We start from the raw sequence: 21129 nt of genomic DNA, 5'->3' as shown, positions 1-21129 counted from the left end.
CTGGCACAAAACTTATTCAGATGAGGGTCCGCGACCATATACATATCAATTTGGGGGTCCTTGACATGTAGAAGTTTGAGAAACTGTGCTGTAGTGTAGGGGGATCATTGCTCAACGTCTCCCACAGGCCACACAGTAGCTATGCTAGCTGGAAATACTGTACGTGCACTTTCTAAAACACTTCTGAGATGTACTTTTATATTTTTTTACCTTTATTTAACCAGCCAAGCCAAGAAGAACAAATTCTTATTTACAAATGGTGTGATGGAATTGTTCTCTTTTTTTTATTTAGAATGGGCAGTGATCACCATTCACCACCCAACTGCCCTGTCAACAGACATTAACCTGAAACACGGCAAAATAGTGGTGAAACGGCCCAACCTGATCCGACTGGATAAGATACCGGGTGATGCGTATGGCTGTGGTGCGACCGTTACATTTAAGAGGGACGTCAAGGAGGCCACAGCAAATGCCAATACCATAAACATACATCAAAGAGGTGGCAATGTCAATTGTGGAAATAGCTGTCTCACTTGTTTTGCTTGTCATTTTAGCTCTTTGGATGGCGAAGAAAATGCGCGTGGAATGCAAACCAATTACGATATATCGGATCAAAATGAAATCTCACAGCTGAAGTGCTATGTCCACTGCAATGAAAAGCAAGAGGGAGAGTGCGAGTGGACGAGGAATGAGCTAAACCTGAGCTTTGATTTCAAATGGAATGGTGATCAAGAGTTGGAGATCGTTATTAAGTAAGACAATTACAATTACTTATTACTAACAATTGGCTGATTTCCTATCCACTTAAACCCCAGCAGATCGACACTTCGAAGCACAACACATTGTCAATCTGCTATTTTCAACGAAAGCTTCCCCCACATTAACAGAAAACTGAAAATACACTAGCATATAGCCCTGAGGGACTCCGCTCAACCATATGGGGTTTTGGTTATTTGTACTCATACAGTACCTACTATTCAGGATTGCTTGTGGTAATTTTTTTTGCATTGGTCTGATTGATGCAGGTCCCCCCTACCCAAAAAAGAATCATCCTGCTGCATCCTGTAAGATGTGGTGCATCTAAAGTGAAGTTGTGAGCCCCATTCTTTTGGACCCAGGAGGAATGCGACCACGCAGACTGTTAAAAAAATAATATAAATCAGTAATTCAGGATAAAATATGTGATGTGTTCACTACAACAATGATTTATCAAACATATTTACTGTAACAATGATTAATGATTGAACAATATTGTTTTTCCTGTCTATGCTTCAACCTGTGGGCCATTTAGGGTGGGAAACGAGTAGGGGATTTTCTTTTTTAAACTGGAGGGACAAATAAGAAGCCCATGTTGGGCAGTTGATACATATCAAATGTTTGTTGGAATTGTCAAATGTTTGTAGTATTGTGCAGCTGATATGCTTGTACAAACCTCCAGCTATGTAAACATAAAATAAAATAAAAACTTGATCACAACATTTCTTTAATTAAGCATATCTACTGTAACAATGATTAATCAAGCATAATTATGATGTGTGTGTGTGTGTGTGTGTGTGTGTGTGTGTGTGTGTGTGTGTGTGTGTGTGTGTGTGTGTGTGTGTGTGTGTGTGTGTGTGTGTGTGTGTGTGTGTGTGTGTGTGTTTTAATGTAATCACAACAGTAACATTTATGTTTTAATGTAATCACAACAGTAACATTTATATGTTTTAATGCAATCACAACAGTAACATTTATATGTTTTAATGCAATCACAACAGTAACATTTATATGTTTTAATGTAATCACAACAGTAACATTTATATGTTTTAATGTAATCACAACAGTAACATTTATATGTTTTAATGCAATCACAACAGTAACATTTATATGTTTTAATGCAATCACAACAGTAACATTTATATGTTTTAATGCAATCACAAGAGTAACATTTATATGTTTTAATGTAATCACAACAGTAACATTCATTTTTTTTTAAATTATTATTATTATTAATGTATACAGCCGTGTAATTGATTTGAACTTTTGCACCACTTCTAACACACAATCGGAACATCCGCACACACGCATACACACACACACACACACACACACACACACACACACACACACACACACACACACACACACACACACACACACACACACACACACACACACACACACACACACACACACACACACACACACACACACAGCGGAGCAGCAGATAGCATGTCATCTGTGGAGAAGGAGCTGTTTGCCACCAGCTGATTTTCGCCAGTCGAGAGAATGTTTTTCAAAGTGTCCAATAATAAAATAACAATGGAAACAAGTCCCCATGACTTATTTGTGTCTTCCTTTTAGCTTTAATGTCTTGCTGTACCATGCAAAATTTACTGATCAAAGTTAGGAGCCCTTGCGTCCAACTAGTTGTGACACTGCATTCCTTTAAATCCTGTCTTGCCCTTCATTATGATGTAATCACTCATCATGTACGTACAGTACAGCCTACAGGTACACATATAGGCGCCAATCACGTGGATGCTTCGGAACACGAGCTCCCACAAAGAAAGCAAGCACCCACGGGGGAATGTGCCGGTCGGGCGGTTAATGCTCCGTAACGTGTGCAGTATTGTGTAATAATCTACCGCAGATTATCTGCGTTACAACTACAGTACTTGGCGTCAATTTCATCCGTCCTGGCATCCACATGTATAAACAAGCGTGGGAGGAGCGTTCAAGTGTTCAAGGTTCAAGGTTGTACTTTATTGTTGCATCTTGTGTACAGGTACATTAGAGTAATACTTATTTTGGTTTGGCTTCCTTCAGACAATGCAGCAGCATAGGTAATGATAGAAATGTAAAAAAAAGATTTAAAGAAAAGAAAGAGTACATAAAAGAGCAAAAAGAGAATGAAAAGAGCATCATCAAATGTACATGTGCATTAAAAAAAACTTGGTATATTGTATACCAACCAGACCAGCTTGGTTGGTGCCAGTCAGTGAAAAGAATAAAGAATAAAGAATAAAGCATAAATACAAAATCAAAGCAAATCATTAAGGAAAACAATAATCTCACACTAAACATGCATAAATAGTACACAACATAGCAAAAAACGTAACATCAGACGATAAACCAAAAGCAATGCAGAATCAACATTTTCCACTGGCTCACACATGCATTTTCGTATCATTGCGCACAGACGCCAGTCTATCTGATAAAGTAGTTGGTAAAGTATGGTCATCGTATCAAGGGTATCAATTATGCAATGATTCACCACATGCATGTACTTTATCAAGTAGATAAAGGTCATAATTCATGACAGTAATCAATGTAAATCATTACACAGACACAGTCACAGTCACGCACACGCACACACACACACACACACACACACACACACACACACACACACACACACACACACACACACACACACACACACACACACACACACACACACACACACATGCTGTCTTTGGACTGTGAGCTGTGACTGTCAGTCTTTCAAACTCACCTGTACAACACTGTTGTGAGCTTGTAGATTGTCTATTCTCAGCACAGATATATATAAATCTAATTTCCTCCATATAGAGGTGTGAGAGACGGACAAACACCAACAACACAACAGGTAAAACAATATATTCATATTATTACTATTTACAATGTGCATTTAGCAGACACTCTTAATGCAGAGTTATTTACAGTAAGCAAGGTAAACACATACATCCAATGCAGAAAGACAGAGTTATGCCTCAATAGACTAGGATCAACGCAAGAGGCAAACTAATTCATTCATATTAAAATAATCTGATTGATACTCATATAGCAAACATGTGATTGATTATTGGTGAAAATTGACTTTGATGCCATTACAGGGGTCTTCAACGTTTTTAAGGCCAAAGACCCCTGAGAGATAGATGAAGCAGGGACCCCCACTATTGTATACAATTGTGTTGCAGATTAAACATTTTCACAGATTTCATAGATATATCTGCATAGACTTGTTTGACAGAACAATCATGTTGGATTCATGTTAATGTGTATTTTCAACCACTTAAACCGTTAACACTTAGTAGACTTGACCTTTGTAACGGTTTAGCGATCGCTACACCTTTCACTCTGTACTTAGTCTGCTCTTTTTTCTCTTTACACCAAACCTCTTTGCCAAAAATAGACGATTTCCAATGAAAATAGCCGGTTCTCCTCGTAAGAACTTATTATCTTAGAATTATCCCATCACACAAATATTGGGGGCTCCCCTGTATAGTAACTCTTAGGACCCCCTAGGGGTCCCCGACCACTTGTTGAAGAGCCCTGCATCACAGTATTGATGGTATAGGTGGTGGGTGAGTTTTTGGTTTGGGAAAGCTAAAATATACTGAATTGTTTTCTACATAAATTAATATGGATCATATTTTTCAGGTTGATAATAATGCACATCAACCTAAACCAACTCCACAACCCAGAACAGAGAGATCATTTAAATATGATCTCTCTCACTCTACTGTCACTATACTGTGCACCCAAGATCTTCCTTTTTTTGTTTTACAGAGGCCAAGTTTAATACATTAACACATTGAGCGCTAGGTATTAATTATCAATACGAGGCAACCGACACACAAGTTTATTTTAAATAGTGGTGGATGGTTTGTCCAACCAAGCAACAACAACCAAAGGGTGCAAAGAGGGTCGGGATCACAGGAACTTGTCAAATGTTCCTTTATCTTCATCCTCCGTCTCATTGCTGTTTAGATACATTTTATCAAACAAATTGGAATCATCCAGTTCCTGTAGGGCAGGGGTCGGCAATCTCTTTGACATGAAGTGCCATGTTTTCTGTGCCTCCCATCCGACGCATATGACTCAGGGTTCCTTTTACTGGTGTTTATTCTTTTCAAAACACCGTAGAACTGACAATACATACAGAAAAGACAAAAAACTAAACATCAACTTGGGCATTCTGACATTCACAATAATATACGATGACTTTCACATGAATGGGGGGGGGGGTCGACTTGGATAATTCAGTCTTTCTGCAAAACCTTTGCTTTTCTCTTCTTTACATTCTTTTATTTCACTTTACTTTTTTCTATTTTACTTTTAATTTCTTTCTTTCTGTCTCTCCTCCTGCTCTCCCACAGTGGAATGAGAATGCTGCTCTCTGCAGCTTCACAAACATACTTGATTACAAAAAATCACACCCTGTGTGAAGGAAGCGGTGCCTTTGGGGCGGGCCTTAACTCATTTCAGTTCGTCCCTATTGGTGGTGTGAGTCCACTTACCAAATTTGTACTTGGTAGCATGCTGCAAACTGGAATGATGGCTGTTTAAAGCCCAGCCAATGGGCAGACAGAGGGGGCGGGGCTTAAGTAATGACAGTTAGTCCCTATTGGTGGTTTTAGTCCATGTACAAAATTTGTACTCCCTAGCATGCTGCGAACTTGAGTTATGGCTGTTTAAAGGCCAGCCAATGGGAAGACAGAGGGGGCGGGGCTTCAGCAATTCATGCTCGTCCCTATTGGTGGTCTAAGTCCACATACCAAATTTGGACTTGGTGGCATGCTGCAAACTGGAGTTATAGCTGTTTAAAATCCCGTGCTCATCCCGTGCTTGGGGGTCCCTGGACCCCTCTTTGATAACTTCAGCAATTCATGCTCGTCCCTATTGGTGGTGTAAGTCCACATAGCATATTTGAACTTGGTGGCATGCTGCAAACGTGTGTTATAGCAGTTTGAAATCCCGTGCTCATCCCGTGCTGAAACGGACGACGGACAGAACATACGCTGGGGGTCCCTGGACTCCTCTGTGATAACTTCAGCAATTCATGCGCGTCCCTATTGGTGGTCTAGATGTGACAAATGACCTAATTGGAAACTTACAACACATAGAACACAGAGCGCCCCCAAGAGACATGTCACTAGAAGGACAAATACACAAAATAAAGCAATGACCTGATGCCAGCAGTAACATTTTCATTTTCTTAATAGTCAGTGTGCCATGTCAACATTAAGTTTAATGATGACACCACATTTTGATTGTCCATAGGCTATACATACAGTAACAACCTTTATTTATTTCTTCTTCTTTAGAAATATTTTCTGTCACATCAGGATCTAATGATCATTGACTCAGAGCAATACACCCACCTATCTACCAGAGCCCCTCCCCAGTCAGAGTTGATGAATGAATGAATGTAGAAATATGTGCAGGATGTATTTTGTAAATACTGTAGATGTGAGGGACTTAATTTAACTGACAAAACCTTTTTGGAATAATTCATTTCAAAAGAAAAATCCTCTCTCACACACTATGCCAGTGCCAATGTTGGCACCCGTGCCTAAGGTTGCCTACCCCTGCTGTAGGGCATTGGTCCCCCCGCCCAGGGGGTCCCCAGCAAAAGTTAATATACAATCACATTGCCCATTTACACGTTGGCTATTCACTTTGTGCTGCACTGCAGCTTGATTTTTGAAATCAACATTTTTGAATACATTTACATTTTTTAACAGAAATCTCTTCTGGGGGGTCCCTGGCACAAAACATTTTCAGATAGGGGTCCGGGGCCAAAAATATATCAATTTGGGGGTCCTTGACATGAAGAAGTTTGAGAACCTGTGCTGTAGGGGGATCATTGCTCAACGTCTCCCACAGGCCACACAGTAGCTATGCTAGCTAGCTGGAAAGATGTGTACTTTCTAAAACACTTTTGAGATGTATTTTCTTTTTTTCTTCTTTTACCTTTATTTAATCAGCCAAGTCAAGAAGAACAAATTCTTATTTACAATGGTGTCCTGGAACTGTTCTCTTTTTTAGGTTTAGAATGGGCAACGCCGTCGCCAACACAGTAATCATCATTCACCACCCGACTGACCTGTCAACAGATATTAACCTGCAACACGGCAAACAAGTGGTTAACCTGCCGAACATGAACAAGATACAGGGTGATGGGTCCGGCTGCGGTGGGACCATCACATTCAAGAGGGACATCAAGGCGAACGAAACAACGACCAAGACCAAACACGGTTATCGATGGGGTGGCAAAGTAGATTTGGGAAATGCAAATAACTGGACATTACTTGATTGTACTGGTAACTATTCGGGTAGCGAAGAAAATGTGAGTGAAAGGCAAACCAAATACGATATATCGAGTCAAAATGAAGTCTCGCAGCTGAAGTGCTATGCCAACGTCAATGGAAAGCGTAGGGGAGAGTGCGAGTGGAAGAGGAATGAGCTAAACCTCAGCTTTGATTTCCAATGGAATGATGATCAAGAGATGGAGATTTTTATTAAGTAAGATGATTATATTTCTTATTATTAGCAGTTGTCTGTTTTCTTATCCACTTAAACCCCAGCATCTGTATTGTGGGGAAAGCTTCCCCCACATTAACAGAACACTGAAAATTCACTAGAATATAGCCCTGAGGGACTCCACTCAACGGTTATGGGGTTTAAGTGGTTATTTGTACTCATACCTACTATTCTGGATTGCTTGTGGTAATACATTGGTCTGATTGATACAGGTCCCGCCCCCGCCTACCCGAAGAAGCGTCATCCTGCTGCTGCTGCATCCTGTAAGATGTGCTGCATCTAAAGTGAAGTTGTGAGCCCCATTCTCTTGGTCCCAGCAGTTGATAAATATCAAATGTGTATTGGAATTGTCAAATGTTTCTTGTATTGTGCTAGCCTGGGATCCAGACTGCTCTGCTACGTTCGGCGGATGTGGGGGGGGGGGGGTGGGGCCAGTGTTGTCTAATGTAAAACTCGAGTCACTTCCTGACTTGCCGTAATTGAAATACGAGTCAAATAGGAGGCTGGCCAGACTGATAAGCGAAGCGAGAAAAAAAAATGTTGTTTTAATAAAGCATATCTACTGTAACAATGATTAATAAAGCATAATTATACAATGTGTATGTTTTAATGTAATCGCAACAGTCATATTTATGTGTTTTAATGTAATCACAACAGTAACATTTGTATGTTTTAATGTAATCACAACAGTAACATTTGTATGTTTTAATGTAATCACAACAGTAACATTTGTATGTTTTAATGTAATCACAACAGTAACATTTGTATGTTTTAATGTAATCACAACAGTAACATTTGTATGTTTTAATGTAATCACAACAGTAACATTTGTATGTTTTAATGTAATCACAACAGTAACATTTGTATGTTTTAATGTAATCACAACATTGGATTCTTTCATGTCTGCACTAAAGAGACACTTATTCACACAGACTTTTGGCAAATAGTCCTTGGGTTTTTGAAAGGTGTTATATAAATTCAAGTTATAATTATTACAACATTTTGCACCGCTCCTAACACACAAATAGCATACATGCACACATATGTGTATGTTTTGAAAACGGAAAAACATGTTCAATCCTTTGTGGGAGACAACATTTTACGGAAGGCAATGGATTACTGGAGTGTATGAGGTGTAGTGAGACAATGAAAGTGAACGGCGAGTGACCACATTGTAAAATGGTGCAGGAAAAGAGCAACAGCAGATGGCAGGCATGTCATACCAAGGACCCCAATGGAAATATGACCACAAGGACTTTTTTGGACAGACCTTTCAGGCTGATAAAGTAGTTGATGGTCATCATATCAAGGGTATCAATTATGCTTACGCAATGATTCACCACATGCATGTACTGGGCCAATTAGATAAAGATCATACTTCATGACAGTACTGTGTCAGTCTTTTAAAGTCACCTACAACACTGTTGTGAGCTCGTAGATTGTCTATTCTCGGCACAGATTTCCTCCTAAGAGAGGTGCGAGAGACGGACAAACACCAACAACACAAGAGGTAACATTTTTCATTCATATTATTACTATTTATAATGTGCATTTAGCGGACACTCTTAATGCAGAGTGGTTTACAGTAAGCAAGGTAAACACAGTGTTGTGCCTCAGTAGACTAGGATCAACGCAAGAGGTAAACTAATTCATTCACATTAAAATAATACTCATACAGCAAACATGATTGATTATTGGTGAAAATGACTAATTGAGTGTGATGCCATTACAGCGGGGGTCTTCAACGTTTTATCAAACAAATTGGAATCATCCAGTCAATCTTCCCTTTGGGGTTCCAGCTGGCTCAAAACATTTTCAGATGGGGGTCCGCGGCCAAATACATTTACATTTGGGGGTCCTTGACATTAAGGAGTTTGAGAACCTCTGCTGTAGGGGGATCATTGCTCAACGTGTCCCACAGTTTCTTCTTTTACCTTTATTTAACCAGCCAAGTCAAGAAGAAAAAAAACTTTTTTACAAATGGTGTCCTGGATCTGTTCTCTTTTTTTATTATTTTTTTAGAATGGGCAAGGCAGTAATCATCATTCACCACCCGACTGACCTGTCAGCAAACATTAACCTGCAACACGGCAAAGTAGTGGAGAAAGGGCCCAACATGATCCAACTGGAAAAGACATGGGGTTCCACGTATGGCGGTGGTGGGACCATCACATTCAAGAGGGACGTGCAGACTGCCGGAACAAAGAACATGGCCACACACAGTTCTCAAATTGCTCGCAATGTAAATTTGAGATATGGCGGTGTCTCTAGTAGCTCTTTGGATATCGAAGCAAATGCGAATGAAATGCAAACAAATTTCATTATATCGAGTCGAAGCGAAGTCTCCCAGCTGAGGTGCTTTGTCAACCAAAAGTCAGGTGGAGAGTGCATGTGGATTAAGAATGAACTCAGGCTCAGCATTGAGCAAAAATGGAGTGCTGATAAAGAAATGTCCATCTTTATCAAGTAAGACGATTATGTTTCTTATTATTGTATGTTTTCTTATCCACTTTACCAAGCCCAGCATCCGTAGTGTGGGGAAAGCTTTTGCTGAATCGGCTTGTTTTCACCAAAAACAACAGAAAGCAGAGGAAATTTGGCTTTTATAAATCATATAATATATAACGAAACCAGCTTCATTTTGTTGTGATCACGTGATTTCTGGGTGTACTCTTCTTGGGTGAAGTGGTTATTTGTACTCATACCCACTATTCTGGATTGCTTGTGGTAATACATTGGTCTAATTGATACAGGTCCTTCGTACCCGTAGAAGTGCCATCCCCCGTAAAACCCGGAGCATGGGGGCGCAAGCTGGCCTAGCGGTCCAGGCGCATACAGCTTGACAGCGTGTCGTGGTTTCGACTCCCGATCCCGACGACCTTTGCTGTGTGTCACCCCCCCCCATCTCTCTCCCCATTTCCTGTCAGCCTACTGTTCTGTCAAATAAAGGCATAAAAGCCCAAACAAATATCTTAAAGAAAAAAAAATAACCTGGAGCATGCAGTATCTAAAGTGAAGTTGTGCCCCATGCTCTTGGTCCCAGCAGGAATGCGACCATGCAGACAGTTAGAATGTATATAAATCTGTAATTTAGGAGACAATATGTGCTCATTAGAGATGTGTGCTCTGCAACAATGGTTTATTAAACATATTTGCTGTTTTATGTTGGTATGCTTGTTAAACCTATGGGCCATTTAAGGTGGGGAAAGGAGTAGGGGATTGTTTTTAAACTGGAGGGACAAATAAGAACCCCTTGTTGGGTATTTGACAAACATCAAATGTGTGTTTAATTTGTCAAATATTTGTAGTATTGTGCAGCTGATATGCTTGTCCAAACCTCCAGCTATGTAAACATAAAATAAAAACGTGATCACCAAAAATATTAATTAAGCATATTTACTGTAACAATGATTAGTCAAGCATATACAATGTGTATGTTTTAATGAAATCACAACAGTAACATTTGTATGTTTTAATGTAATCACAACAGTAACATTTGTATGTTTTAATGTAATCACAACAGTAACATTTGTATGGTTTAATGTAATCACAACATTGGACTCTTTCATATCATGCACTGAAGAGACATTTGTTCACACACTCTTTTGGCAAATAGTTTGTTTATTTTTGTTGATGTAAAGAGTCCTTGGGTTTTTGATATAAATTCAAGTTATTGTTATTATTATTATTATTATTATATATGCATACATCCATGTAACTGATTGTAAAAACATGTTTTAAAAGCAATACGCACTGGTAATCTCGAAAGTGCCATGGCTAGCCATTAATTATATCCAGGACAACCATGACTCCCCGGCATCCTTACGATTCTGGGGAATTGAAAAAAATCACGAGGTGGTGACACTCTCAAGAAAGTGCCATCCCTGGATATAGGTCATAATTCATGACAGTAATCTATGTAAATCATTATACACTCGCACGCACACACACACACACACACACACACACACACACACACACACACACACACACACACACACACACACACACACACACACACACACACACACACACACACACACACACACACACACACACACACACACACACACACACACACACACACAGTTAACTGTGACTGTCAGTCTCACTTATGTTAAAAGCATATTTACTGTAACAATAGCTTCAGGTCAAGTAAACTTGACCTTTCACTATGTACTTGTTTTGCTCTGTTTTCCCTGTACACCAAACCTCTGATCTACATTAAGCTGATCTACAAGATCTAATCTTGTCGATCTGCTATTTTTGGCTAAAGTTCTCCTCAGAATAGGGATGCTAGGGTTCAAGTGGTTAAAGTAAGAACAATATCTTATCACACAAAGATTTGTCGGCCTCCCTTGTAGTAACTCTGAGGACCCCCTAGGGGTCCCGGACCCCCTGTTGAAGACCCCTGCACTAATTACTTGTGCTTTTTGTCTCTGGCCACATACAGGTATGTCTTCTGCTTTATGCATGCTCTTTTTTATAAAATAATGTTTAAGCAATCCTTTTATATTATATTTTTAGCCTTCTAACGTTTTTTTTATATCAGGATTAAGCAATCCTAATATAAAAGGATTGCTTAAACTTTAAGCAATCCTTTTATATTATATTTTTAGCCTTCTAACGTTTTTTTTTTTCTTTCTTCTTTTTTCTAGGTTGTTTTTGTTTTTGCCAATTTTCTCATTGAAGAAATTCCTTTGGGCATTTTTGATCATCTTGTTCACAACATTATGTAGCTTTTTGCTCTTGAAACAAATCCTTTAAGCCTAAGGATTGCCAAATGACACATCAGGGTGTGAGACAGGATGTTATATTGCAATAGAGAAATGACCAGACAGAATAGCGGGTGCTGGAAAGTTACAGTTTTCTCCACCAGTTTTATTCATAAGCTTTCTTCCACATAGCGGAGCAGCTAAGTGCTACGATCTTTCAATTTATGATAAAAGCGTGAAAATTGGCATGAGCAGTCTCCACGGGTCACTTGACAAGAAAATTGTCCGAGGCAGTTGTAATTTCAAGATGGCGGCCATTTTTCAAGATGGCCGACACCTTAGTGGGCAGTTAAGTGATATGATGGTTTATTTGGTGATACAAGCATGAAAATTGGCATGAGCAGTCTCTGTGGGTCACTTGACAATAGACCACCCACAGCTACTTGAATTTCCAAGATGGCGGCCATTTTTCAAGATGGCCAACACTTTAGTGGAGCAATTAAGTTATATAATGGTTTATTTGGTGATACAAGCATGAAAATTGGCATGAGCAGTCTCTGTGGGTCACTTGACAATAGGCCACCCACAGCTACTTGAAATTTCAAGATGGCGGCCATTTGTCAAGATGGCCAACACTTTAGTGGAGCAATTAAGTTATATAATGGTTTATTTGTTGATACAGGCATTACAATTGGCATGAGCAGTTTCTAAGGGTTGCTTGACAAGAAAACACTCACATCCACTTGAAATTTCTATTTTCAAGATGGCGGCCCCCTGGATCCTCAAAAGATACATTTTCTCATAGAAATGTATGTTTTTTTTTCATTAAGGACAATTGTAAGATTATTGTTATTATGCTAAAGAACAACTTTTAACACATCACAATACAGTTGTGTTGATTTGTTGATCATAGATAGATTAGATAAGAGTGAATATCCGCACTACCAGGGCACACTGGTGATATATCACTGCTGTTAAACTCAGAGTGGGGTTCAATGTCAGCTAATTGAAAGTTAGTACCCCAAATGCTGTCTAATTTACCCCAAAACAATTAGATAGCCGCACCTGAATTGACAGGTTGTGCCAGCGCGGGAGAGCCGAGCCAAGGCTAATGGGGTTTTAGTTAACCGGATGGTGTACAGATCGCACAGGATTTAAATGGCATTGGATGAACGATCGGACTAGGCGTAGGGTTAAGGCACGAACTTAGTTGTATCCCATACATCAAAGTGCTTGGTAAAAGGTGGTAATAGGATAAACCCTCGGCCTCTGCCTATGCTGCAGACATGGCAGAAGCCACATAACAGTTGAGAAAACTAACTGGGACAGATGTTTCATTTGTCAGCAGGTCACCAAGGAAAAACTCATTCAGCCGAGTTTATTCAACAGAGAGCACGATCGTACTGGTTATGGATACCATTGCAAGAAATGTTCCATTATTTCATAAGATCAATGCTCTACCTATCTTACTTAGTCTAACCCGACTAGATGAAGGTGATGGCATAGAAAGCACATTGACAAGAAACAGAGCAAAATATAATTTAAGCTGTAAACTTAGGTTCAACATCACAGAGCTGGAAAGGGCCCAAAAGAGAGCATCTACATCTTGATCTCTTTGCCAGAAAGCAAAGACATTATGACTTGATCCCACCAACTCAAGCAGCACTCAAAGAGCATGCCAAACGTGCTTCTTATGAGGCTGGATACGTGTGGGGACAGGCATTGAAGCGACATCCACAAATGCCGAGCCATCTGACTGGGGATGGGTGGAACAGGACGAGAAGTGGAAAGTCTTCTGGACTCCACTTCCACCTATTGCGGAGTTGTTGGGAGTTGACCAAATGTGGGTGCACCAAGGCATGTACTGGAAGGTGTACAGTAAGTGCTTCAGATATGGACTCAGTTGCACATGCCTATATAGTTGCCCCTGCTAGAACCTATTTGCATGTTTATTTTGCCAGAGTTATTCCCCGTTGTCCTCTGTGTTTTCAAGTGTAAGCCTATGGCTCGGCTTCCCCTCGCCACATCAGTGCATCATGTTTTACTTTGTCACCAGTCTATTAGTGTGTAATTTTCAGTTGTTACTTTGTAACATTGCTTCCACTGCCTTCCACTGCCATACGTAACGGTGAAGCATATTTTCAGTTTAGTTCCTTAGTATAGTTTGTCATGGTTCCGTGGCTACTGCCATTCAGTATTAGCCATTGCTCAATTATAATTTTGGAGCACTGTCCGTTCAGCACCACAACTGTGCTAATCAGCACCACAACTGTGCTCATTTATTAGTCATATTTTTTGTTCCCCCATTTCTTAGTATTTATTTGACACATGTAATGGCTGTTAGTTAAAAAATAAAAAATAAATCCGCCCTTGTGACTGTTACCTTGTCGTGGTAAGGGAGCTTGTGTACCTCAGTGAACCCTCAGAGCTATGCCGGTGGGAGGCAACTCCTGACAGGTTTTACCAAACTGGACTGGTCGTGGGCGAGTAGTCAGACAAAACACAGTCAAACAACCTCTCTTGACAGAGCTTTTTGAGGAACCCAATACATTTCTATGAGAAAAGGTATCATTTAAAGATCCACATGGCGGGCGGCAGTCATCTTGAAATTTCAAGCGGTGGTTGTGGGGTTTCTTGTCAAATGACCTTTTGAGACGGCTCATGGCAATTTTCATGCTTGTATCTTAAGCTTAACTGCTCCACTAAGGTGGTGGCCATCTTGAAAAATGGCCGCCATCTTGAAATTTCAAGTAGCTGTGGGTGGCTTATTGTCAAGTGACCCACAGAGACTGCTCATGCCAATGTTCATGCTTGTATCACCAAATGAACCATTATATAACTTAAATGCTCCACTAAAGTGTTGGCCATCTTGAAAAATGGCCGCCATGTTGAAATGTGAAGTAGCTGTGGGTGGCCTATTGTCAAGTGACCCACAGAGACTATTCATGCCAATTTTCATGCTTGTATCACCAAATAAACCATCATATCACTTAACTGCTCACTAAGGTATCGGCCATCTTGAAAAATGGCCGCCATCTTGAAATTACAACTGCCTCGGACAATTTTCTTGTCAAGTGACCCATGGAGACTGCTCAGGCCAATTTTCACGCTTTTATCATCAACTGAAAGATTCTGCCAATAAAAAGCATTTATCCGCTCCACTAACAGGCCCGTCACTATTTGTTCATCTCACAGAACGCTGGGTGTGACTTATCTATCGGTGCCAGTTTCCTTCTCTTCTCCAGTCATATTTACCTAACACCCAATTTAAATAACTTCCTTACTGGAAACTAGCTGCTGTAACAGGTTAAGTTCCTGTAACACTGACGGAGTGACTCGCTGTGAGTTTGTTTCGTCTATTTTCAGTGAAGAGACTATAGACCCCTGCGGGACGATAGTCAAAGAAGTATATGGCTTAAGTGGTGACATGCACTTTGACCTGAGCATCGACCACCATGAGAACTCAGAAGACCATGAGAGCCCACAACCAGTGATGGCCACCACTCCAGAGCCTACACACGGTAGGGATGATCCAGACACTTTATGCGTGTGCAAAACTCCATTAATTAACCACTTAACCCCCCCTTATATACTGCATTGTTTATTGCAGTATATAAGGGGGGTTAAGTGGTTACCGAATAGCAGAATTAACTGATTACGTTTTTTTGGCGTACAAATAAAAATCCAAACGGGTGCTCTTTGGCACAAGGGTGAAGTTTTTTTTTCCTTCTTTGAGTTTCTTTTAGTTTTTAGTTTTCTTTAATCTTTTCAATTTCAGCTTAGTTTTAAACGTTTTTATTTTAAGTCGAAAGTGGAAGTGACACGATTCTCATCTCTGCCAGTCTGCCTATGTCTGCCAGTGCAGTCAGATAAAGGGAAAACAGACACTTACAAAGTGCATGTAAGGCAGAGCATTGTTACATACAAAACAAAAGATGGCATACTTGTCGAACACAGCGGACAACAATCATGGGTAAAGGAAACAACGCCTCCTCCAAATTGAGCGGCTTCCTATAATAGCTGACAGGCCCCTTACAACCAACTTGTGCACGTGTCCTAGACTACCAAAGATAAAAAACAAAAGTTTACATCTGTAGCCTAGCTGAGAGATGGTCTGCTCTAGCTGATGATATTTTAGCACTTTGGTTAGGAAGGCTTCCTCTAAGCTGTAATCAAAAGTACAGCCGACTGTACCAACTAGCTGAGAGAGAGAGAGAGAGAGAGAGAGAGAGAGAGAGAGAGAGAGAGAGAGAGAGAGAGAGAGAGAGAGAGAGAGAGAGATTGTAATGACATTTAAACTGGTGTTTATTATTGAAAACAATAAATAACCCGATTTGTTGCTGTGCATCAGGGTTACATAATCATTTTCTCTTGTGTGTTTTTTTGTCATTTTCAGCTGGATATGGTCCATACCCCATCTACCTTCTGGTGATGGACAGCATAGGGAACACCCCCAATAAGACCTACTGCCAAGAGGTGGCCTACAGAGGTGTTCTGATCGGGGCCATGAGGAGAATTGAGAACAACGAGACCAACAACTTCAGGTAAGATGACAGCACTGAGTGTGTTTACAAGAACCCAGGTCCGAGGTCCCCAACAAAATCAGTGAGTATAATTACAAATCTATGATGACCACTTCATTCATATATACATTGGCTTATTGAAAATAGCCGATCTACAAGCTCACAGGCAGCTTTATAGTCCAGTCCATCACACTCGCACACACAATCAGTCACCACTCACACCAGCTGGTACTCAATCAGCCCCTCATTATCTCAGGGGGAAAAACATACTCTCTCCCCATGCCTTTCGGCCTGGCGGAGACAAAAATACTCTTATGACCACCATCCTATCCTCTCCTCTCGCAGGTTTACCTACACAGAGAACATGGACTATGGACCGTACATGGAGAGTGTGAACGGTTTGGCTGGGAATGCTACGGCACATACCTACTGGCAGGTGCTGGGGACCACGGAAGATGGCCAAATCAAACCAACAGATGTTGGTGAGTCCCTCTCTGTCTCCATGCACTTCTGTCTGTCTGTAGTGTGGTGTGGTGTGGTGTGGTGTGGTGTGGTGTGGGGGTGTGTGTGGTCTCGCGTAGCCAGACAACAATCCCACAATCTAAGAATACTATATAGAGTCTGGTATTACACCTCCTGAAATCCAAGACAGTAAGCTGTACACTATTCATTATTTTAAAATCAAATATTTTAAAATTTATTTTATAAAAGAAAAAACATTTTTGAATTTCTATTTTTTCCAAGCAGCAAGCTACATGCTTTGATGATTTTGATTTATCAGGACAAATTTGCGTGACTGTAAAGACGAAACGGCAGCGGAGAGGAGGCTTCACATCCCCTTTATCCTCTGATCATTTTCACAGCTTCCGTTGCTCCAGACTGTATGTGGGAGGCAACAGTCTGGCCACGCAAGACTAATCTGTGTCTGTCTATCTGTCTGTTTGTCTATCTACCTACCTGTCTTTCTGTACCCTGTTTCTGTTGTTTGCAGGTATTGGCTGTTACATTCCTAAACGCAACGAGCAGGTGTACCTGAAATACACCATGTGGTGAAGAGGTGGGAGTCCTGACCCCAAACACAGCCATCTGTGATCACAACCATTAAAGGATAAACCCGTTTTTGTCACGAGAACCAGATTGTTGTCAGGAGAAAATAAAGTTAAAAATGGCACTATGGTGATTGATGTTGGTTTAAACATTAAGCTACACTCTATAGCAATGATCACAATGTAGTATGGAGTGTCAACGTCCTACCTCCAAAGGATGGATTTACTTTATATGGGCACCCAGCCAATCACCATGCCCAAGAAAGAAAGAAATGCAAGTGTATACTTCAGCTACAGGAAAATAGCCAATCTACAAGCTCACAACGTGTCGCACTGCGACGCGTTGTGAGCTTGTAGATCTGCTATTTTGGAACAAGCTTTACAAAATCAATCCTTTACTTTTATAAACACTTTCTAAAATGTGAATTGATAGCCTAATGTTTAAAGGGTGAACTGTATCCTCCAAGACAACAGGTTATACAGTAATGCAATGGTACTCCAGTGTGATTGTGATGGACATAAAAGAATAGAACTCCAGTATTGATTTATAATAGGCCATTTTGCAGGTGTTCAGTTGCTCATTCATTGCAGATAAGTGTGTTGTGTCTGGTGGAACATTATTAACATGACTTGCCCATTAACCAGATTTTGTTTACTAGAGACTATAGAGACATGGAGACTCCTGTTACTAAAAAAAAACACTCTATAGCAATGAGTACAATGTTACTTACTGTATGTTTGCAAATGTATTGTAACCCTTATTGATGATGTTTGAGCACTTTAGATTTTTTGCACAGTGTAATTTGCACAGTCAAGATTTTAGTCTGGTGGATCATACTTGATGTTATTAACATTACTGTCCTGTTTTAAATTAATGAATAAACACTAAAATAACCAAGATTTTTCATGTACTTGATTAGACCCCATGAGAGTGTACACATGGAACCAAATGTACCCATTTGGGTATTTCTTTTTTTCATGTAAGGTACAGTACAAGCCAGTAGTGAAAGGGAAGGGAAAACATGCATTTATGAATTAACAACGGGCGGGAACCCCTATTTGTAACTATACCTTGCAGGACGGGGACCCCTTTTGGGGTTCCTGTTGCTACAGTATGCACAGTATATAGCAAAAAAATAATAATATATATATATATATTTTTTAAAGTTTTTCAGAAAACTTAGGCTAGGTCTCTTAGGAATCAGCCTTAGGTCTAAATGGGTTAAACCCTCTTTCAAATAGTGAAAATAGAACACTTTGTGAGCTTCACTTTCATAAAGACTAAATGAGAATTAATAGCAGCATTTTTATCATTTCCTTTTTTAATATGAATAAGAACTTTAGTGTCAACTTTCTAATAATTGTTACAGCCAAGGGGCTCGATGGATGGGGCAGTGGTACAATATGTAGGTACTATAGCCTATACTATCTTGTAGATTTGCTAGGTTTTGCCATTTATTTAAAAACTGTTTAGTGTTCACTTAAAAGACCCTGAACCTGGGAGCTGAGCTCCAAGCTATCACAACACATGTTGTGAGCTTGTAGATGAGCTATTGTCCCATTAGTTTGGGTACTCGTTTTCCGGGGAGATATCACATTTCTTTTAGGGTCTCGAGCTAAAAAGTTTGGGAACCACTGGGTTAGAGAGCCTGCATGTGTCGGGGATTTTCAAAGTAGGGCCCGGGTCCCAAATGCAAGGGAAGCCGGACAAAAGCTTGACATGGAAGACTTGATTTCTTTCTCCTAAAGCAAACAAGCAACAAGAACAACAGACTACAAAGCCAGACTGCAGAAAACAGACGATCCAACACATCGTCCGGGAAACAGACTTGTATAAATACACTTGGGAATTAGCCGGACAAAGGTGAACTGAAGGACAATCAACATAGGGATTGGCTGGAACTAAACAGGACCCAGGTGAACCAAATGAACCATAAAGCAGGGAAGGTGAGACAAGCCAGGTAACAACCGACAACGGATGACAGGAAACACAAGACCATTACTTCAAAATAAGAGCCAAACATGTATATAGGGCTGAAGTGGTTAAGGTATGTTTTGTAATCAAAATCAAAATCTACAAAGCAACTAGTAACTAAAAATGTCAAAGAATTGTAATGGAGTAAAAACTATATTTGCCTCTGAGATGTAGTGGAGTAGAAGTAAAAGTATTGGAAATTGGATATACTCAGCAAAGTAAAAATACCTCAAAATTGTACTTGAGTACAGTACTTCAGTGTACGTTACTTTACACCACTGACACGCACACACGCACGCACACAAACACACACGTGGTGCGAACAGTCCTGTCAGTATACAAATTATTCCTCTTTATGGACAAACAAATCCTTTCCTCCTGTCCTGCCATGGTCGTCTGGAATTGCACGGCGCATCTGTCACTCAGCCTGATAAACCAATCATAACCACTGATACCGCCGTCACTCAGCCTGATAAACCAATCACATCCACTGCTATACAGCCATGGTCGTGTTGAATTGCACGGCGTATATGTCACTGTCAGTCTTATAAACCGGTGGTTTTCAAACCTTTTCAGGTCGACGACCCAGTATTTGGCCTCGGACCCTGATCGGATGTTTTTGTTTGTTGCCAGGGACCCCCATACAGGATTTAAAGGGACTACACCATGAATTTTAACTTTTTCTTTTTTGTGTGTTTTTGGTCTCCCCTATACCTCTCTATCTCCAAAAAAACCCCAGTTTGAACACTCAGGCTTTCACAGCAAATCTGTTTTTTTTTGTAAATTGGTCTCAAAACAGGCCAAACTGATTTGGTCCCTGACGTGACGTCACGTCTGGGTACAGTCCCTGTCATTTTTAAGTTACTTTTTCCACACAAAACCAGGAGATAACATGCATACAAACTGGCTCAATAGTGCCCCGTGCCAAATAGGACTATGTGGTATTGCAGGTGAAAGTGCTTTATAAGCCAGAGAGAAGTTAGTTGGAATGAGTATGAGGCTTGATTTAGGCTCAAACCTTTTGAAAAACGTTTGAGGGACATAAACAATGATATTAAATATTATTATTATTTTAATTCATGGTGTAGTCCCTTTAAAATGTTTCAATATAATTTCCAAAATTTTTCAAAATGTTTCAGGAATCTTTTTAGAAAATAGCTGATGTACAGGCTCAAAGCGATTAAACTGGTTTTGATGCTAGCTTAACTCATCTCGCTGGAGACCCCCCTGGACCCCTAGGGGTCCCCAGACCTCACTTTGAGAACCACGGTTATAAAAACCAATCATATCCACAGCTATATACAAGCTTTAACTTGAATGCAATACTGTATCTCCTGAATGATTCCCTATAACACCTGTGTGTCCCCTATCAGTGGGTCTCAAAGTGGGGTCTGGGGACCCCCAGGGGTCCTTGAGAGGGTTCCAGGGGGGTTCCCCAGCAAAGTGAGGAACAGTTTAAACACTTTTAACACTATTTTATATTTCAGCCCATTCAAAAATAGCCATTTAGAAGGATCTTGATAAAAATCTACATTTGGAACATTTGGCTAAATGATGAAAAGTTGATAACCCAATGGACC

General features: G+C 40.2%; 1 protein-coding gene and 1 pseudogene across 2 annotated transcripts in view; one reads left to right on the top strand and one right to left on the bottom strand.

Annotated features, from left to right (window-relative positions):
- LOC311055436 (microfibril-associated glycoprotein 4-like) overlaps positions 1-21129 on the bottom strand; it is a 51369-nt pseudogene that overhangs the window by 13299 nt on the left and 16941 nt on the right. The window lies entirely within an intron of this gene.
- Positions 15341-17871, top strand: LOC311055846 (transcobalamin-1-like). Its single transcript, XM_084072113.1, has 4 exons — positions 15341-15526; positions 16402-16549; positions 16874-17010; positions 17520-17871. Exons 1-4 carry the CDS (start codon positions 15433-15435, stop codon positions 17579-17581), a joined length of 441 nt encoding a protein of 146 aa, XP_083928239.1. The 5' UTR covers positions 15341-15432; the 3' UTR covers positions 17582-17871.

The sequence above is a fragment of the Gymnoscopelus microlampas genome, assembly GCF_963454915.1.
Source record: "Gymnoscopelus microlampas genome assembly, chromosome: 11".
Classification (NCBI taxonomy): domain Eukaryota; kingdom Metazoa; phylum Chordata; class Actinopteri; order Myctophiformes; family Myctophidae; genus Gymnoscopelus; species Gymnoscopelus microlampas.
Note: the sequence above shows the minus strand (reverse complement) of the source record. Positions and strands in the feature narration are given on the sequence as shown.